Raw genomic sequence first — 16,306 nt, 5'->3', positions numbered from 1 at the left:
GCTTGTCGGTGACATCAAACAATGGCAACCAATAGCATCAGAAGTCAGGAGAAACAATGATTTTTTCCTTTTTGAATGGTTGCTAATCGCCCTGGTTCAAAAGGAACCCTTTCCTATAAGATAACTGTGAATTCAAACATCCGTATAAACTGGCGGCACTGGATGTGCATGAGCTTCTACATTTGTATTCGAAATCGAATCAAACCAGGCATCAAAAAAAGTGATGTCTAGCGCAGTAACTTCTGTATAAAGAGCAATTTGCCAAGTATTGGTATGCCAATAATCCCAATTAGCTAGATCTTCCAAAAATAGGCTACTGAGGCCCAGGCTGCCGTTAGGCGATGTGAAATAAGTTCTTTATTTTTCAATTCCCTATCAGTGTCCACTCATAAATTCAAAAGCGCTAAAGAAGAAGGTGGATAGGCTGCCTTCTTGGTTTTTATATGAAAACCCATGTCCATAGCTCTTTAATTTTGGAACAATCTCACCACAAACACTTCTGCGAGGGGGAGAAGCAAACGACAAAATGCTTTAAAAAAAAAAATCAAAGTTTTTTTTTACCACACACACATACCTCCAAAGGCTATTAGAAAAAACCCAAGCTGAGCAACCTGATATTGCAGACATTTGGCCTGTTTTAAAAGGACCAAGATAATTGAATGGATTTTAAAACAAAATGGATCAGGCTGCAAGTGTCCCTTTGATTAAGTACACTGAAGTTTTAAATAAAATTGCGATAGGCTGTGGTGGGAGATCACATTGAGGGGCACCATGGTGCTCTGGGCCTCAAGTGAGGCCTGGCCAGGAGGGACTTGAGAGAATTGTTGTTGAGGTAGTGAGAAACAGTTTTCTCCCCTGTGTGAACTTTCCAGAATTGAGGTGGGTGCCATTGCCATTATAAAAAAGAACAAGGGAGGTGTTCATGGGGAGCTCCAGCACCTCTTTTTCTAGAAAAATAGCTCAGGTGAGAGATGTCTTTGGAGGTGAGCTTGTTCATCATTGTGTAGCAGCACTGCCCTGAGATCAGGGTGAAGGTATTGACCAAGAAGCCCTGGCAGAGCCCAACTGCCCCTTCACCTTGCAATTTGAGGCCTTCCTCACAGACCCTGAGAACGAGAAGCCTAAAATTGCACACCACACCTGATATCTGGCAAGCTTAGTGGCTGCAGGTAGTGGAGGGTGGGGGGAGGACTAAGGGCTTAGCTATGCTTTAATGCTCAGGGTCCAAGCTTTCCTCCCCTCTTTTTTGACTTGAGTTTTCCCCACGAAAAGCTGCTCTTTAAAGCTGAACTGGAGCAAATGTCAACGTTTTGCTTCTGGAACAAAGAAGGGCACTCAGATATGGAGCTTTAAATTGTGCCTGGAAAAATCAGAGGAAAGGCAAGTATGGATAATGAGCCTTCTGACTCAGGTATTGCCTCTGACATCTGCCCCAAGATGAGAATCTGATACAATAATCAAGAGTTATTAATCACTAATACCACAATGCATCAAACTTTTTAATAAAAATAGTACATATAAACACATTTAAAAAAACAAGTTATAAACAACACAATGAACAACAGACAAAACACCCTGTTGGACATGCATTTTCCTCCATTGAGGAGATCAAATCAGACTGGAGAGAGGTTATGTGTTTTTCTGAAGAGCAATTTGAAAGGGGGGGGGGGTCCTTGCTTGAGGTGCTCCCCATTTCTGGCTCCAGCCAAGCAGAAAATAGTTTTTTAAATTTTATTTTCCTGTTTTCAAAGGTCTGTTTGACCAGAGGCAACTGGGGAAGAAATGTGTACCTGTGCATGCCAGCCTTTGCTTACCTGGTGCCTTTCAGATGTTTTGGACTCTAACCAGCCCGAGTGGCCATTTCAGACTCCGACTCCCATCAGCCCCAGCCAGGAAAAGCATGAAGCTGGGAGTCCAAAACATCCAGAAGGCATGAGGCAAAGGCTACCACAGAAAATGATTTTTCAACTGACAATTTTATCTCTCTCTCCAGCCTCAGTCACTCCAACTTAACAGCAGCTGATAGAGCCATAATCCCCCCCCCCCCATCTTGGTAAAATGAATTTTGTTGTGGGGTGAGGAGGCGGGCATCATCTGGATCTCAAGGAGCATGGGAAGAAAAAGCAGCTCTTTAAAAATCCTCCTTATTTGGTGATGAGCAACTCTCTCAACTTGCCACCGGGTGTGTACACACCAGACATTTAATGGACACCCTACCCCCCCAATGAATCCTGGGAACTGCAGTTAAGAGTGCTGGGAATTGTAGCTCTCTGAGGTGTAAACTGCAGTTCCCAGGATTCTAGGTATATAGTGTGTACACAGCAGCAGTATGGTGTGTGCAAGGAGCTGTGATATCCTGCATTGCAGGGGGTTGGAGTGGATGGTTCCAACTCTGCAATTTGATGGCTCTGCAAACATGGGAGTGCTTTTGCTTATTCTTCAGAAGGGAAGGATAAATAGGCAAAAACCTGAGAAGTTGTGGGGACAGACTAAGCGATATAAATATTCCTTCCTCTGGGAAAAGTCTCCTCCTATATTCTACTTCGCTCCCATTAAAACTTTTAGGACAGTACCTGTTTGTTTTTTTAAGTATACGTTTAAAGATTTCGCTTCCCCCGCCCTCCACAACTCAATGGCCAATTATCAATTGATATACAGTTAAATTAATTAGCTGGTGAGAAGGTGTACCGGCTAGGATCTCCCACCTATCCCTTCTTTCGGGAGAGGTGCCACTCCAACACAACAGTTAAGAACATCACTCTCTTGCATACAAAGACACACAGACACATATATGTACACACAAAGAGGAAAGGTGTGTACAAGGCATGCCAATAGCTGCTGCTGCTTGGAAGAAACAACGCGCCATTCGAACTCAGGTCCTCTTCATACATCATGTTTTCTTCAGTGCAGGCCAAAGACGTTTTAAAGACACACCTAAAAAGGCAAAACATGGACACGACAAAGACTTTTATTTGCTAAAAGATTAATCGTGCAGGTATGGTCATCGTGGAGCAAGCCTTTCCTCTCCCCAAAGTGTACAGTTGGTTGCTACTGTATAACACATGAAACAGCCTTCAGTGGCAACGTATGTGTCTTCCTTCGAGGCATGTCCACATCACTGAGTTCAGAGCATTAGCGCGCTAGCAGAATCACTGGACCTTGGAAGTCTCTCATTCAAATAATTCTTCTTTTAGACCAACAAAAACAATGCAATTCTAAAACAAGAAATACTGCAAGTAGTTTTGCATGCCCAAGGCAATGGCCGTAAAGACAGGCTTAGAACTCGGGACAAATTTTGTTTCACACACCTCCCTTCCTCCAGCAACCAAGGTCTGTCCACAAGCAGAGCAAATAGGTCAACAGAGGAAAGTTGTAGGAGCAAAAGGAAGGCTTGAAAGCATCTGTGAATGCAGTTTTGCTCACTAGAGGTCAGCAGAGCAACTTACACGGGAAAACAAAGATATGGGGGGGCGCACAAAAAACTTCTAGGGAGTTGTCGGTAGGCTCAGTTCCAGGAGCCAAGACTTCTGGCTGACTTTGGAGGAGGAGAAAAGCAAATGGCGAAGGGGGAGTCCCCTCAGGCATCCCTCTGCCAAGTCAGCCAAGGCACCTGTGTCAAGCGGAGACGCGATTTGGCTCTGTGCAGGGCGTTGGGCAAACTCCTTTTGCTGCCCACATGGCGAAGAGGAATAATACTGACCTGCCTCACGGGGGGTTGTGAGGCCAAACGCATGTAAAGCACTTTGCAACTGAAAAGGGGGACGAGTTAGAAATGAGTCTTCTCACAGTAAGCATCAGCATGAGGACCAATTGGCTGCCAAAATAAAAACGCCTTACAGGGGAGTTGTTCCCGTAAGGAGAGTATCCCACATGGAATCATACAACTGGTGCTACAGCACAGCAAAGAAGATGGTGGAAATTGCCTGAGCTGCAGGGCAGGTATAGGCAATGTGGTGCCTTCCAAGTGTGGTTGGACTACAATTCCCATCACCCGTAGCACCATGTTGCCCACCCATGGTGTAAGGGAGTCCACTGCTTTACCCAAGCAATTTAAAATGGCCTCCACATGTGGGTAGCTCTTATGTGTTCCATGCTCCAGTTCTGGAAGAACGTGGGCTGGGCGGGCAGAGAACATGGTATGCTGAGGGCAGGGACCATCTTTCAAAGACTCATAGGTTTCGCTTTAGGGAGTAGAAAGGGGGACAAGAATCTAGTCCTTATGGTTGCAAAGGCCATGCCTGAAAAAGTATGTGAGTGATGCCTGTGGAAATCGTAGAAGCTGGAGGGGGGTAGGTATGTGCAGAAGATTTCAAGGGGTGGGGAGACACCCTTCAGGCCTTGCATAACTAATTCTCCTGGCCCACTCAACCCAGAAAACCAACATAAACTATGCAAACATGTTGTGCCTTTTTAAAAGGAAAAAAGGACCAAAATTGTGGCAGCGAACCAAGATTTCCTTTTGCTTTTTGGCACAGAATTTCAATGGCCCGGCTAAGCAAGTACGTATATTATGGAGCAGAGCACGCAGACCTGCTACAAACAGGTGAAAGGGGCCTCTAGTGGTTTCGCAAGGTGTGGAGAAGGACTCCTTAGGTAAGCTATTGAGAGCACCCCTTCTGATACCCTAGTCAGTGTTACTGAGCAGGACGGACCAGTGGTCCGACTCACTGTAAGGCTATTTCCTCTGCTCCTGAGCGCTCCTTGCAGGACACAGAAAGACCTTCCAAACACCTCCCACCTACCCACTTCTGTTTCCTTTTTAATTTAAAGCAGGCAAAATGGAGACCTGCCACACCCTCTTCATCCACAAATGCGAGTCAGAGGCAGGCCTGGCTTAATCGCAAAGGAAAACTGAGAACCACATTGGGCACGACAACGCACAAGGGCCCCTCTGCTCCAGGGAACCTTGCACAGAATGTCCTGTGGTTCTGTCCTCTCAGTATCCCCATTCTGCGGCCCCAACAGTGCCACTATACTTTGTAGAGCTGCCTCATGATGATCACTGAGCTGCCCTTCTGCATAGGAAGCCCAGTCTTGCATCGCCATGACCTTAAGAACTGCCACCCTCTCAGTAACATCCTCTGTAACCTCTCTCTCTGTGGTTGTCATCTAGGATGCATGACATCCAGGCTGCTACCTCTCCATGGAGCAAACAGCCCTGACCCAACCACTCCTGGTCACACCTGCCCTTCACTCCTGCGCATCTCCAAACCCAACAGCTCTGGAGACCAGGAGTCAGTGAGGGGACTCCACCTTCTGGGTTTTGGTAAGCACTTCACAGAGAGGTTTGTGGATTTGGCAGTGAGTGAACGTTTGGGGATGCTGGCCCAGCACCCGATGGATGGAGGTGGGGACACGAAAGCACGGCAGGGATTCAGCCAGCGGTGCAACACTAAGCCCTGGGTTTTACGTGGCATTGAACAGACCAGAAAACAAGGAGGGGGGAAATACTGAAATCAGAGGTAACTCTGTGTTTTCTGGTGGCGTTTCAAAAGAGCACCACAGTAGTGCTAAGACTTCTGGTTTTTTTGTTTTTGTCAGGTTGCCTGTGTGGATTTGCTGCAATCGCTAACGGTTGCTTCTGGCAACAGCTGGCGGGGGACAAGGTAGGCCAGGCTAGATCCCCTCCGCTGCCACGGCCGCTCTAGAGTCGTCCCCGTTGGCCAGGCCCGAGTCCAAGCGGTTGTTGTCAGCATCAATGTCCTGAAAGGGTCCCCCCACTTCAACGCAGCAGGTTTTGGAGCTGTCGGCAGCTTCCTGGCAAGGGCCTTGCATCTGGTATTCGCTGCTTTGCGGGGGCACCTGGCTGCTGTTGAGAGGGACCTTCTCTTGCCCGGAGGCCTTACTGGCGTCAGGGAGGCTGCTGCAGCCCTGCACTTTGCTCCTCGCTTTCAGCTTGTCGTGGTAGGAGAAAAAGGCCAACGCTACCACGACGGCCAAGGTCATTGAGAGCAGCACTGTCACAGTGACAAACTGGACCCAATAGGAGCGATACTCCCCCACGGGCTCTCCATCAGCATAGGATTCGCGGGCTCCGTCCACCCTGGCAGGGGAGTCGTGGGTCCTCACGTGGTAGCGTGCCACAGATTGCTGGTAGCCGTTCTCGCTGGCCCAGCACTCATAGAGACCCAACGTCTCCTCGTGCACAATGATGACTAGGGCCTTGTCGTCCTCTAGGATCAGCCTGTCCGGAATCTTCCTGTCTGGGTAGTTCCACGAGTAGTTGGCCAGAGCGGAAGCCTGCGGGCAGGGCAGCCTCACCATGGTGTTGAACGAAGCGGTCATAACTGAAATTGATAGGAAGAGAAACGAAGCTGTGATTCATGCCCTCCACCATTTCATAGATAAAAAATACGGACGCATCGTTTGTACTTATAGCATCCCTGCTCACATTTCAAGAGTCACCATGTGGGCTTGATGGCTGGCTACACGCTGCTAGACACTCTGGCGTTCATGCACATGCATTGGTTTGCATGCGCACTAGTGCACACAGCTGCATCTCACGCCGTTAAACATAGCTCTAAGGGATTGCTCCATCAGCGCAAATGTTTCTGCTTGCCTGATGCAACAATTTCCTCTCTCCTCCTGACCCCTCCATCCATTATTTTTTTTGGGGGGGGGTGCAGTGGGTGGGAGGAAAGCCCTGTTGCACAGGCTTCTGCTAGCAGGACTGGCTAGCTGAATTTGCTCAAAAAGGATTCACCTTGGAGGGGAGGGAGCTGGAATCTGACGGAACACACACTGTGGACACACTAAGTTTTTCTTTTTAAAAAAATCATTACCAACATCTCCCTAAAGACAAAATAAGAACAACAACCAGGGACTGTCCCAAGGCAGCTGGAGAACACAGTGCACATGACAGTTTGCTACCCCACACCCTCTCCTACCCTTCTGCCATAGACAGATCACTGCCCCCAACATAGTCTAGCAAATTTCTCCTCCCTGCTTGAAATGAATCTAAAATCGTTAGGAGCAGCAGAGGTTGCAAAGATAGCCGACCACAGCCATTGAGATTCCTAACACACATTCCCCTCCCCTGTCATATTCTTGGATGGTCTTCCCAAACGAAACTTGTGTGTGGCTTTAGCAAACGGGCATCTTGCTTTCAAATGCATTGCTTTCGCAAAGCAACAAACAGCCTTGGGAAGTACAAGGCCTTTTGTTTCCGAACAGGGGAAGAACCTTCGCCGATCAATCAAACTCTGCAAGGCTCATACTAAACTTGTTAGCAAGCTGCTTTCAGGGCCACTCTGAGTCCTTGGTATGGCTCTGCCAATTCCGCTCTTGGGCTGGCACCCAGGATCCGGCTTCCCTGTCTCGATATTCTGCACCAAGTCATTCCTAGGAACAAAGAGAAGACAGGAAAGTAAGAACTGCCTTACTAGGTTGTACTAAGAAGTGGGGAAGGACAAAGCTGTCCCTTTTGATTTTTCTCGGTTTCCCCATCTTAAATTCAATTTTCCCCATTTCCACATCAGATTGCAATTTCCCCAATTGAGATTCTTTTGGGACAATCCTTTAGGGATACTGCAAATACTCACAAGTTCTCTGTAGCACCCCAGATATCTCGGCACTTCTGCCCATCCCAGCCGCAGTAAGGATCTCGCGCTAAAACACAGTTGGCACAGGTTGTATAGATGCTGCAGTTTGCCAAGGGCACTTGGAGGACTCCCGTGGAATAGCCTACATACAGAATCCCCTAAGAAGGCACAGGCAGAGGAAGACCATGGTCATTATCATTCTTATTCTTGTTTCTCTCTTTGTCTAGCTATGAGATGGATGTCTGCGGTTTTTAAAATGAGATACAGCCCCTTAAAAGTATGTTGCCCCAATCCTATGCAAGAAAGGATGCCCACCTTTTCAGGGGAGAGTAGCAGGTTTTGGACTGCCTCTGGCTTCTCAAACAGCTGGATCTCCTCAATGATGTGAGCTTCGGTGCCAACGACCACGGCTTTGTGAAGGGCACCTTTGTCTGTGGAAGACAAAGTATTAAGTGAGACATAGTGCTGGCAGAAGGGTTTGTTAAAATGCAGGCCTGCCCCCATCAAGGGCTCTGTATCCCCAAAAGGGGCATGTAGGAATAGTTGTAGCCAAGGGGTGGGGGGTGGGGAGGGGCAGCTGCCATCTACATAGTTAACTGAGATTCTGTTCCCCCCTAAGAAAAGGCCTGAACCTCCCCCCACAAAAATCTTGGCTACGCCCATGCATGTGGGTGAGGGGAACTGACCTCTTCCCCTCTTGCAGTCCACCCTCCCTCATACATGAGGTTCACTTCCACTTTCAGAGCCCTAACTGTGTGGCAGGGGGTTGCCTTTCTGTTGACTGACCGAAAGTAAGCCATAGGGCTGGGGGGCGGGGCTGTGCTCTCGTGCTGCCCCTCCTGACTTCAAGGGGAAATTAGGCCCTGAGCAGAAAGAGCTAAGATGGGTGAGGCTTGGAAAGATGGACAAAGGCACCTGCAATCCCACCATCAGCTTTCCCAGCTTCTCATGGGAGAAGGTTGTGGTTCCTATACCCTGTGGAATGCCCTCCCACCAGATGCCAAGGAAATAAACAACTATCTGACTTTTAGAAGACATCTGAAGGCAGCCCTGTTTAGGGAAGTTGTTAACGTTTGAAGTTTTATTCTGTTTAATATTCTGTTGGAAGCTGCTCATAGTGGCTGGGGAAACCCAGCCATATGGGCAGGGTATAAATAAAACATTATTATTATTATTATTATTATTATTATTATTATTATTATTAATCAAAATGCTTGCGATCAATGTTGTTCGGCTCATCAGTTGGTTAAATGTTGCAGCCCTTGTTGGGTCAAAGGGAATAATGAGGTGACAAAGCAATTAGCTCAATCTCTACCACCAAAGCAAACAACAACCATACCTGTCCCAAGAAACATCACGTTGTAGGGATGTCCCAAGCTGTTCTGAGTTTGGTGCACCACAATCCGGGTGTATTTAACGTTTTGCTTCACCAGCAGAGGTTGGTTGTGGGTCGGCTCAATCTTCTCATCCATCAGGTAGTGGTCTTTCATGAACGTCAGAGCTTTGTCTGAAGACGGGCCGACAGAGCACTGCAGGAAGAAGAAGCTCAAACATTATAAAGGATAGGAAGCTGCCTTTGACTGAGTCAGACGATTGTTTCTTCTAGCTTTTTACTGTAAAACTATACAGTGGTATCTTGGTACCCGAAAGGTTTGGCTCCTGAACACATCGACTCCCAAATGCCGCAAACCCAGAAGTAAGTGTTCTGGTTTGCAAATGTTTTCGGAAGCCGAATGTCCGATGCGGCTTCCATGGCTTCCGAGTGAGTGCAGGAAGCTGGGAGGTCACCACTATTCAGTTGGCATCAGCACTCTTCCATGTACAGTGAGATACTCTCCTCACCTGACATTACTTTGACATTGTTGCACAACTGAACAAGACCTCCAGGTGAACTCGTGACCAACAGTGCAAACCATTTTATGGCAGCAAAATTCCAGGCATGCTGGATACATAACACCTTTTGCCATGTTATACCACCAGCCCAAGCATATGGAGAGGCAGAGAGAAAGGTACAGAGGGGACAAGAAACCTTAAGACAACATGGCCCATGTATCATCCTTTTTAGCTACATGATTTGTTTTGGATAAATCACTGGATTTGGCCCAGGAGTATTGCTGATGGGAAGAACATCCATTCCAACCTGGGGAACAGTTGCCTCTTCAGTTTACCAAGGAGTTATGGCTGCCTTTCTAGGGCCTGTTCAATTTGGTGCAAGAACTATATTTAAAGGCAGGAAAGTTTATATCAAACTTGATTAAGCAGAGGGCAAGGCAGACCCTGGCTTCAATGCAAGGAGAATGCTAGGAGCAATACATACACTGCCAGGACGAGGGTTCATGGCCTGGCCATTGTAGGTCATCCATCGGGAACAGTCCTTGTTCAACTCCTTGTATTTCCCATCAAAGGCTTTTTTGATAGCATCATGCCTGAAGGCACACACTGCTGAGCTCCCAAGATTTCCTGCCTGCCTGCAAAGAAATATACAAGGTAGTTGCCCCACTAGAATTTTGCATATTCTCTGAGGCACATTTATTTATCTCCAATTAGCACAATTGCTAGACCAAAAATGAATTCTGAGGCAAGAGTGGGTGATCTGTCAATTTCAACTTTTCTCAGTTTCTCATTTTTCCAATCTCAATTTAAGTTTGCTGCATTTCCACATCAGTTTGCCTTATTATAGTTTTCTAAAAAGGTCTGTACAAACATTTGTCAGCATTTTAGTGTGCATTTCTCCTGACACACATTTTTTTATAAACAATTTTGCCTAATATAATTCCTTTTGGCTTCTTGCTGTCAATAAGATATGCAATTTGGGGCTGGAGAACTAAATTGCAAAATTCAGAGAAGCGCAAGTTTCAATTAATTTAATAAACAGAAAAATTGAAAAATTGTCCAGTAGCACCTTCGAGACCAACTAAGTTTGTTCTGGGTATAAGCTTTCATGTGCATGCACACTTCTTCAGATACAAATTTAATGTTTTATTTAATGTTTGGGGAAGTGCAGATTAGGGAGGTTCCCGTTAAAATGCAGACCAACCCAAACTTCTCCCCCACCCCCACTAAGACTAAGACCCTCACAGCCTTACCACTGAGAACCGAAGACACCGTAGAAATCAGCACCACCTCCTGGCTGTGGGAGGGCAAACATGTGTTGGATGACGGTGTAAGGGAACTGCCCCTGCTGGGTGCAAGACAGCTGAGCTTTCAGAAATGTGGTCCATTTCCTCTGCAATACCTTGTCTCCTCCAACATCATTCTAGGGAGGATGGAAAAGCAAGCATCACTAACAAACCAGGGAGACAATTTAACCCCTTCCTCGCTTACTCACTGTTGGCCTGATAGCAGACCAATTGAAGGAGTAGACAGTGGTATCTTGGTTGCTGAACATCTCGGAAGCCAAATGTTTCAGTTTCCGAATGGCGAAACCCGGAAGTGCTTCCGTTTTCAAACGCGCCTCAGAAGTCCAATGGCTACTGCTGAGTTTTTTCCCAATTTTCTTCATTGACTTTGCAGACTGCCCTTTGCGCCTTGGTTTTCGAACATTTCATAAGTCAAACAGTCTTCCGGAACGGATTATTATTATTATTAACCTCCCCTTCACCCTCAGGTCCCTAAGTAGCCCCTGAATTGTCTGATGGCTCTGTTGGGATAATCAGATTGCTGGTTGTCTGTATTAATCCTGTCAATGTTACTGTTTGCTTTGTTTTATTGTTTTATGCAATATTGCACATTTGTTTCTGGATTTTGGCCTTGATTGTATAATGAAACCTGAATCACAATGTATTAAACAACAACAGTGGAAAAAGCATATGCTTAGTCTTCACACTGAGGATGTGCAATGTGACTTTTCTTCCCATTTATTTAACTATTTATAATACACACTTGAAAAGTTGTTCGTTGTGCCTGTGTGAAGTTTGCCACCTATGATCTGGAGCCAGGTCTCAGGTTCAGTCCCTAGCTGTTCCCTACATGGTCGCCCTGCTTCTGGGCTTCCCAGAGGAGTCTGGTTGACCACTGAGAGAAACAGCAAGATGCTGGAGTTGGGATGTAAGAAAGCAGTGATTTCCCCTCCAAACTGCATTTGTCACAATTAGCACTGCTTCCATTCCACTGCAGTTCAGATTTCACCAACTACTATGTTATTCATCTTGCTGTCTGCTGTTTAGTGTAAGTTATGTAAATTGCGAAGTTACATTCATCACAATGTAAAAGAGGAACATTAAAACAATGTTTAATAAGCCATTCATTATGTATTGTTTGTGTGCTTAAAAAAAACACAACAAAATTATGTGAACAAGTACGAATAGAATTCGCCTGACTGATTTCCATTCCTGGCCACAGACGGAAGCACAGATTGCAGCAATTTTCACATCCTTTTCAATTTTCACCAGCGGTTTCTGATATCCCTATGCTAGAGTCATTCCATAGCTTGCAACCCTACAAATGTTCACAGAATAAAGTGGTACCTCGGGTTAAGAACTTAATTCGTTCCGGAGGTCCGTTCTTAACCTGAAACTGTTCTTAACCTGAAGCACCACTTTAGCTAATGGGGCCTCCTGCTGCCGCTGCACCGCCACTGCACGATTTCTGTTCTCATCCTGAAGCAAAGTTCTTAACCCAAGGTACTATTTCTAGGTTAGCACAGTCTGTAACCTGAAGCGTCTGTAACCCGAGGTACCACTGTAATAAAATTGTAGAGTTGGAAGGGACCCAAAGGAACATGCTGCAATGCTGGAGTTACTGGCCCTAACTGTACAGCCAATGGACAGTGATAATGGCAGTAGTAGTACAACACCCCTAATTGCTTTTCCTATCTTTAATTCTGAATTTTAAATTGTTACAACCTGCCCTTCAACCTGCTGGTGAAGGCTAATAAATGCAATGATGATGATGATGATGATGCTACTTTTACTACTACTACTACTACTACTACTACTACTACTACTAACATCTGGTGGGCATCAGTTTTGGGAAAGCAACCCTAGAAAGGCATCCTTTCTCCCCTTATGTTCTGGTCTCCAGTTAAGAGATTTCAGGAAGGATGGATAGGAGCAAGGGCATGAAAGCATCTGATATTCAGAGGGAGATTGAACACAGAAGTCCTATTTAATTGCCACTGGCTGACCTAGTCTCTGTGAACTTGTCCAATACTTTTTTTAAAAAATCCAAAACTAAAAACTATTTTAGCTACCAGCCATCAGTACATCTTGTGCCAGTGGATTCTCAAATTACACTTCGTCCTTTCATTTGTCTGCTCCACATCTACTTCTTATAATTCAAGCATTATGAGAGGGGGATGGAAAATAATTGGCAGTCCACTATTGTCCAAAAGGGAATAAATCTCTATTATGTCTCCTTGCTCCAACCTACCAACCTTGGCCTTATTGTTGTCTTTTTTCCTAAAGGAAAAACCTTTCCAATATGTTAGCAAAATAATTAAAATTAAATTCTGGCTCCAGTTCCTTCTTGGGAAACCCTCTTTTCCAATTCCAGATATGTGACGAATGAAGGCAAGGGGCAGCCTTCATTGTGCACATGCTCGTGTGTTACTCCTTCAGACATTCAAGAGCCAAAGCTTTGCCATGGAAAATATGTTCCTGGGGCAGAGCCAAAACAAGTCCCAGCTCAAAAGCTGCCTTGATTCTTGAGACGGCTCACCTTGCAGACACGAGCCACCCTGGAGACAGTCAGTTTCTCGAAGAAGTCAAACTCCTTAGCTGTTTCCCCAAAGAAAAAGTAGACTTTGTCGTCGACCGGGATGTTGAAGGAGGCCACAAAAGCTGCATCACCTGGAGAGGGAAGCCAGACATGAGATCCCCTTTGCCCTCCCAGTTCTTGACTCAGCTGGCGTGAATCCCCAGGCGAAAGCTTGTTGCCTAGGAGATGCATCTTCTCTGGGTACCAATCCATTAACTTATCAGTTGCCTAGGCGACCAGGCCATGGTGGATGGTGGGAGTCACTGGATTCTAGTTGGGGGTTGGACTATGACCCTTCCCCCTTCCCCCTTCCCCAGTCCTCCAGTTCTGCTCTTACCATGCAGCCAGTTATCTGTCTTCAAAACAGTCCTGCTGCCCAGGGTGCGAGTGATGATGGCCTCGTTGCCTTGAAAGTTGTTCCTGGTACCCGTGTAAAGTTCGCCATCTGCAGAGTAAAGGCAGGAAACAAGATGATTCCTTCTCAGGAACAGTCCCTGTTTTCTGGAGTTCTGGTAATTCACTGCCGCCATTTTTTGCCTGTCTAAATATCTTGTCAGTCAGTATGCTTTGCTAACTTCCCCACCCTTCAGCTCCCTCCCCAGGGCCCATAACTTAACTAACTCTCAGAATGGGCATTGCATCTCCAGTGCACATCCCTGGGAAAGGCACCAGCATGGGTCCGCGCACAGCACAGGCCTCTATTGTCAGCTGGCAGGGGCTGATGGGAGTTGTAGTCCAAAACATCTGGAGGGGAAGGCTGGATTAGAGCCTTCAGTAATATGTCGTGGGACAGGAGAGGGGGACAGGCAATGATTCTGGGGTGTTACAAGGGCTCACCAACTATGATTGCTGTATTCTGATGTTGAGGGTCAAAGGGGCAGATGCCCTTCCCTTCCAGGAGGAGAGGTTTGCCGTTTACATCAGTCGCCAGGGTAAAATTCTCCAGGTCCTAGCAAGCCAGGGAAAGAAAAGGGGGGAAAGAAGGAAAAAAGAATGTATTGGAAAGTGTCCTTCAAAAAGCAAGCATCCCTATTTGCTGCAGAATTTGGGAAATGTCATTTCTTCCTAATATAGTTTTGCATAATTCTTTTTGTATAATTCTATCTATTGCATTTTGGGCATGGGTCTTCTCTTCCTCTAGGACGCTCTGGGTGCCTTATGTGTATCCCTTGCTTTGTTCTGATCCTCCAAACACCTTTGGAGGTTAGGTTAGGTCAAGCAGGAATGCTTGACTAGTTCACAGATGTTCAATAAGCTTTTTTTACTTTGGCTTCATTTGATTTTTTTCATCATCATCATCATCATCATTTATTATTTCTACCCCATATCCATCTGGCTGGGTTTCCCCAGCCACTCTGGGTGGCTCCCAATAGAATATTAAAAGCACAATAAAACATCAAACATTAAAAACTTCCCTAAACAGGGCTGCCTTCAGATGTCTTCTAAAAGTCCAATAGTTGTTTATTTCCTTGAGATCTGGTGGGAGGGTGTTCCACAGGGCAGGCACCACTACAGAGAAGGCCCTCTGCCTGGTTCCCTGTAAGCTCACTTTTCACAGTGAGGGAACCACCAGAAGGTCCTCAGAGCTGGACCTCAGTGTCCGGGCTGAATGGTGGTGGTGGAGACGCTCCTTCAGGTATACTGGGCTGAGGCTGCGTAGGGCTTAAAAGGTCAGCACCAACACATATACATATATATACTGCTTGATTGTAGAAAACCTCAAAGTTTTATGTCTAGATGAGGCTGTGTTTGGAAAATGGTGAGACTAAGCTCTGAGAATCAACCAAACTTTTATTGTTCTCTCCATGCTGCAGATGGGGGAGTTGAGATGTGTGCAAGAACAGCTTGCCTAAGGTTCATCTAGCGACTTCACGGCAAAGCAAGATACAAACCAGAGATCTCTGGTCTTTTGCCTCAGCCTCTTAGTTACTAGGCTGCTCCAGTTCAGGGGCGAGCAGGTGGTACAAGGCATCCATTGGGTCTCTCGAGGCAGTTATAGTTCAGGGGTGCAGCATAGCAGTCTGGAAATCCAAGGGTGCTCCCCTAGAGATTAGATGCAACATCACAAAGGATGCAGAGGTTTTCGCCAGTCCAGGACTAGCCAATGTGGCACCCTGCAGATGTTGGACCACAAGTCCTATCAGCACCATCCAGCATAGCCAGTGGTTGGGAATGATGGGAGCTGGAGTCCAACAACTGACAGAGGGCACCACCTTGGCTACCCCTTGCTTGGTTGCTAGCCTAGTGGAGCCCACCCCCTTCCCTCTCTGCCCCAGGAACTCACAACATAAGTGCAGGTGGGGCTGAAAGCGTACGTCCCGCAGGCGTAAAGGTGTGTGTCGTTCAGCTGCACCAGGACACGGATGAAATTGAAACATTCTGTCTGTGGAGATGAAGAGGGGAAATCAAGATTCAGCTCCCATTTAAATTTGCATCCCGGAGGAAGTTTCCACCGGGAGGTTGTCGAAATGCACAACTGTGTCTCTACAGTGTACAGAATGCGCGCGAAAGCAGCCCCTTTTCCACTTGCAAGTTCGAATGGGTTTCTGAAGTGGTTAAGAGGTAACACCTGCATTATTTGTTTCCTTAAAACATGAAGCCTGCGGTTCCTCTACATGGGAGGCTATGGGCCCTTCTTACAGCTGCTTTCGTGGGGTAACTCTTCCTCTTCCAATGAGTCTCACCTGGCTCAGGAGGCTGTGCAAGATAAGGGGCCTTGACACAGAGGCACCATCCTGCTCTTCAAAATCTAGCAAAGCCCCGCCATCTGTTAGGATTGGGAGGCACTCCAGAAGAATGCCTTTTGGTGGTGGCTCCCAACAGTTATGGCACGAATTACCTGCTCAGGTCTGACAGATTCAAGAGCTTTATATAGACCCCAAACTTCTATTTATCCAGACAAGCTTTGGCTTTTAGTTTCAAGTATGGGAGGCTGCTGCCTCCCCCCCCCCCCTTCTCTCTCTCTCTCTCTCCTTTGTTTAATCAGCTTACAGTCAAGACTGTCTGTTTGGTTTTCATTACTGCTCCTTGAGGGTCTCTCTTGTCCAAAGACAAGCTATAAATTCCCC

General features: G+C 46.5%; 1 protein-coding gene across 18 annotated transcripts in view; it reads right to left on the bottom strand.

Moving 5' to 3' along the window:
* Positions 1-1,481: 1,481 nt before the first annotated feature.
* Positions 1,482-16,306, bottom strand: part of LOC310666458 (semaphorin-4A-like) — a 68,231-nt gene continuing 53,406 nt past the window's right edge. For all 18 annotated transcript variants that reach the window (XM_083417330.1, XM_083417318.1, XM_083417316.1 and 15 more), the window contains 11 exons: positions 15,523-15,621; positions 14,076-14,187; positions 13,576-13,683; positions 13,200-13,330; positions 10,628-10,797; positions 9,859-10,009; positions 8,881-9,070; positions 7,857-7,972; positions 7,542-7,699; positions 7,223-7,341; positions 1,482-6,287 (listed from right to left, as the gene is read on the bottom strand). In XM_083417330.1, coding sequence (XP_083273456.1) covers positions 5,617-6,287; positions 7,223-7,341; positions 7,542-7,699; positions 7,857-7,972; positions 8,881-9,070; positions 9,859-10,009; positions 10,628-10,797; positions 13,200-13,330; positions 13,576-13,683; positions 14,076-14,187; positions 15,523-15,621 — 2,025 coding nt within the window. In that variant the 3' untranslated portion in view covers positions 1,482-5,616. The remainder of the gene's footprint in view (positions 6,288-7,222; positions 7,342-7,541; positions 7,700-7,856; positions 7,973-8,880; positions 9,071-9,858; positions 10,010-10,627; positions 10,798-13,199; positions 13,331-13,575; positions 13,684-14,075; positions 14,188-15,522; positions 15,622-16,306) is intronic.

Source organism: Podarcis tiliguerta (genome assembly GCF_965153285.1).
Source record: "Podarcis tiliguerta genome assembly, chromosome: 16".
In the NCBI taxonomy this organism is placed as follows: Eukaryota; Metazoa; Chordata; class Lepidosauria; order Squamata; family Lacertidae; genus Podarcis; species Podarcis tiliguerta.
This window is presented reverse-complemented; position numbering and strand designations above follow the sequence as displayed.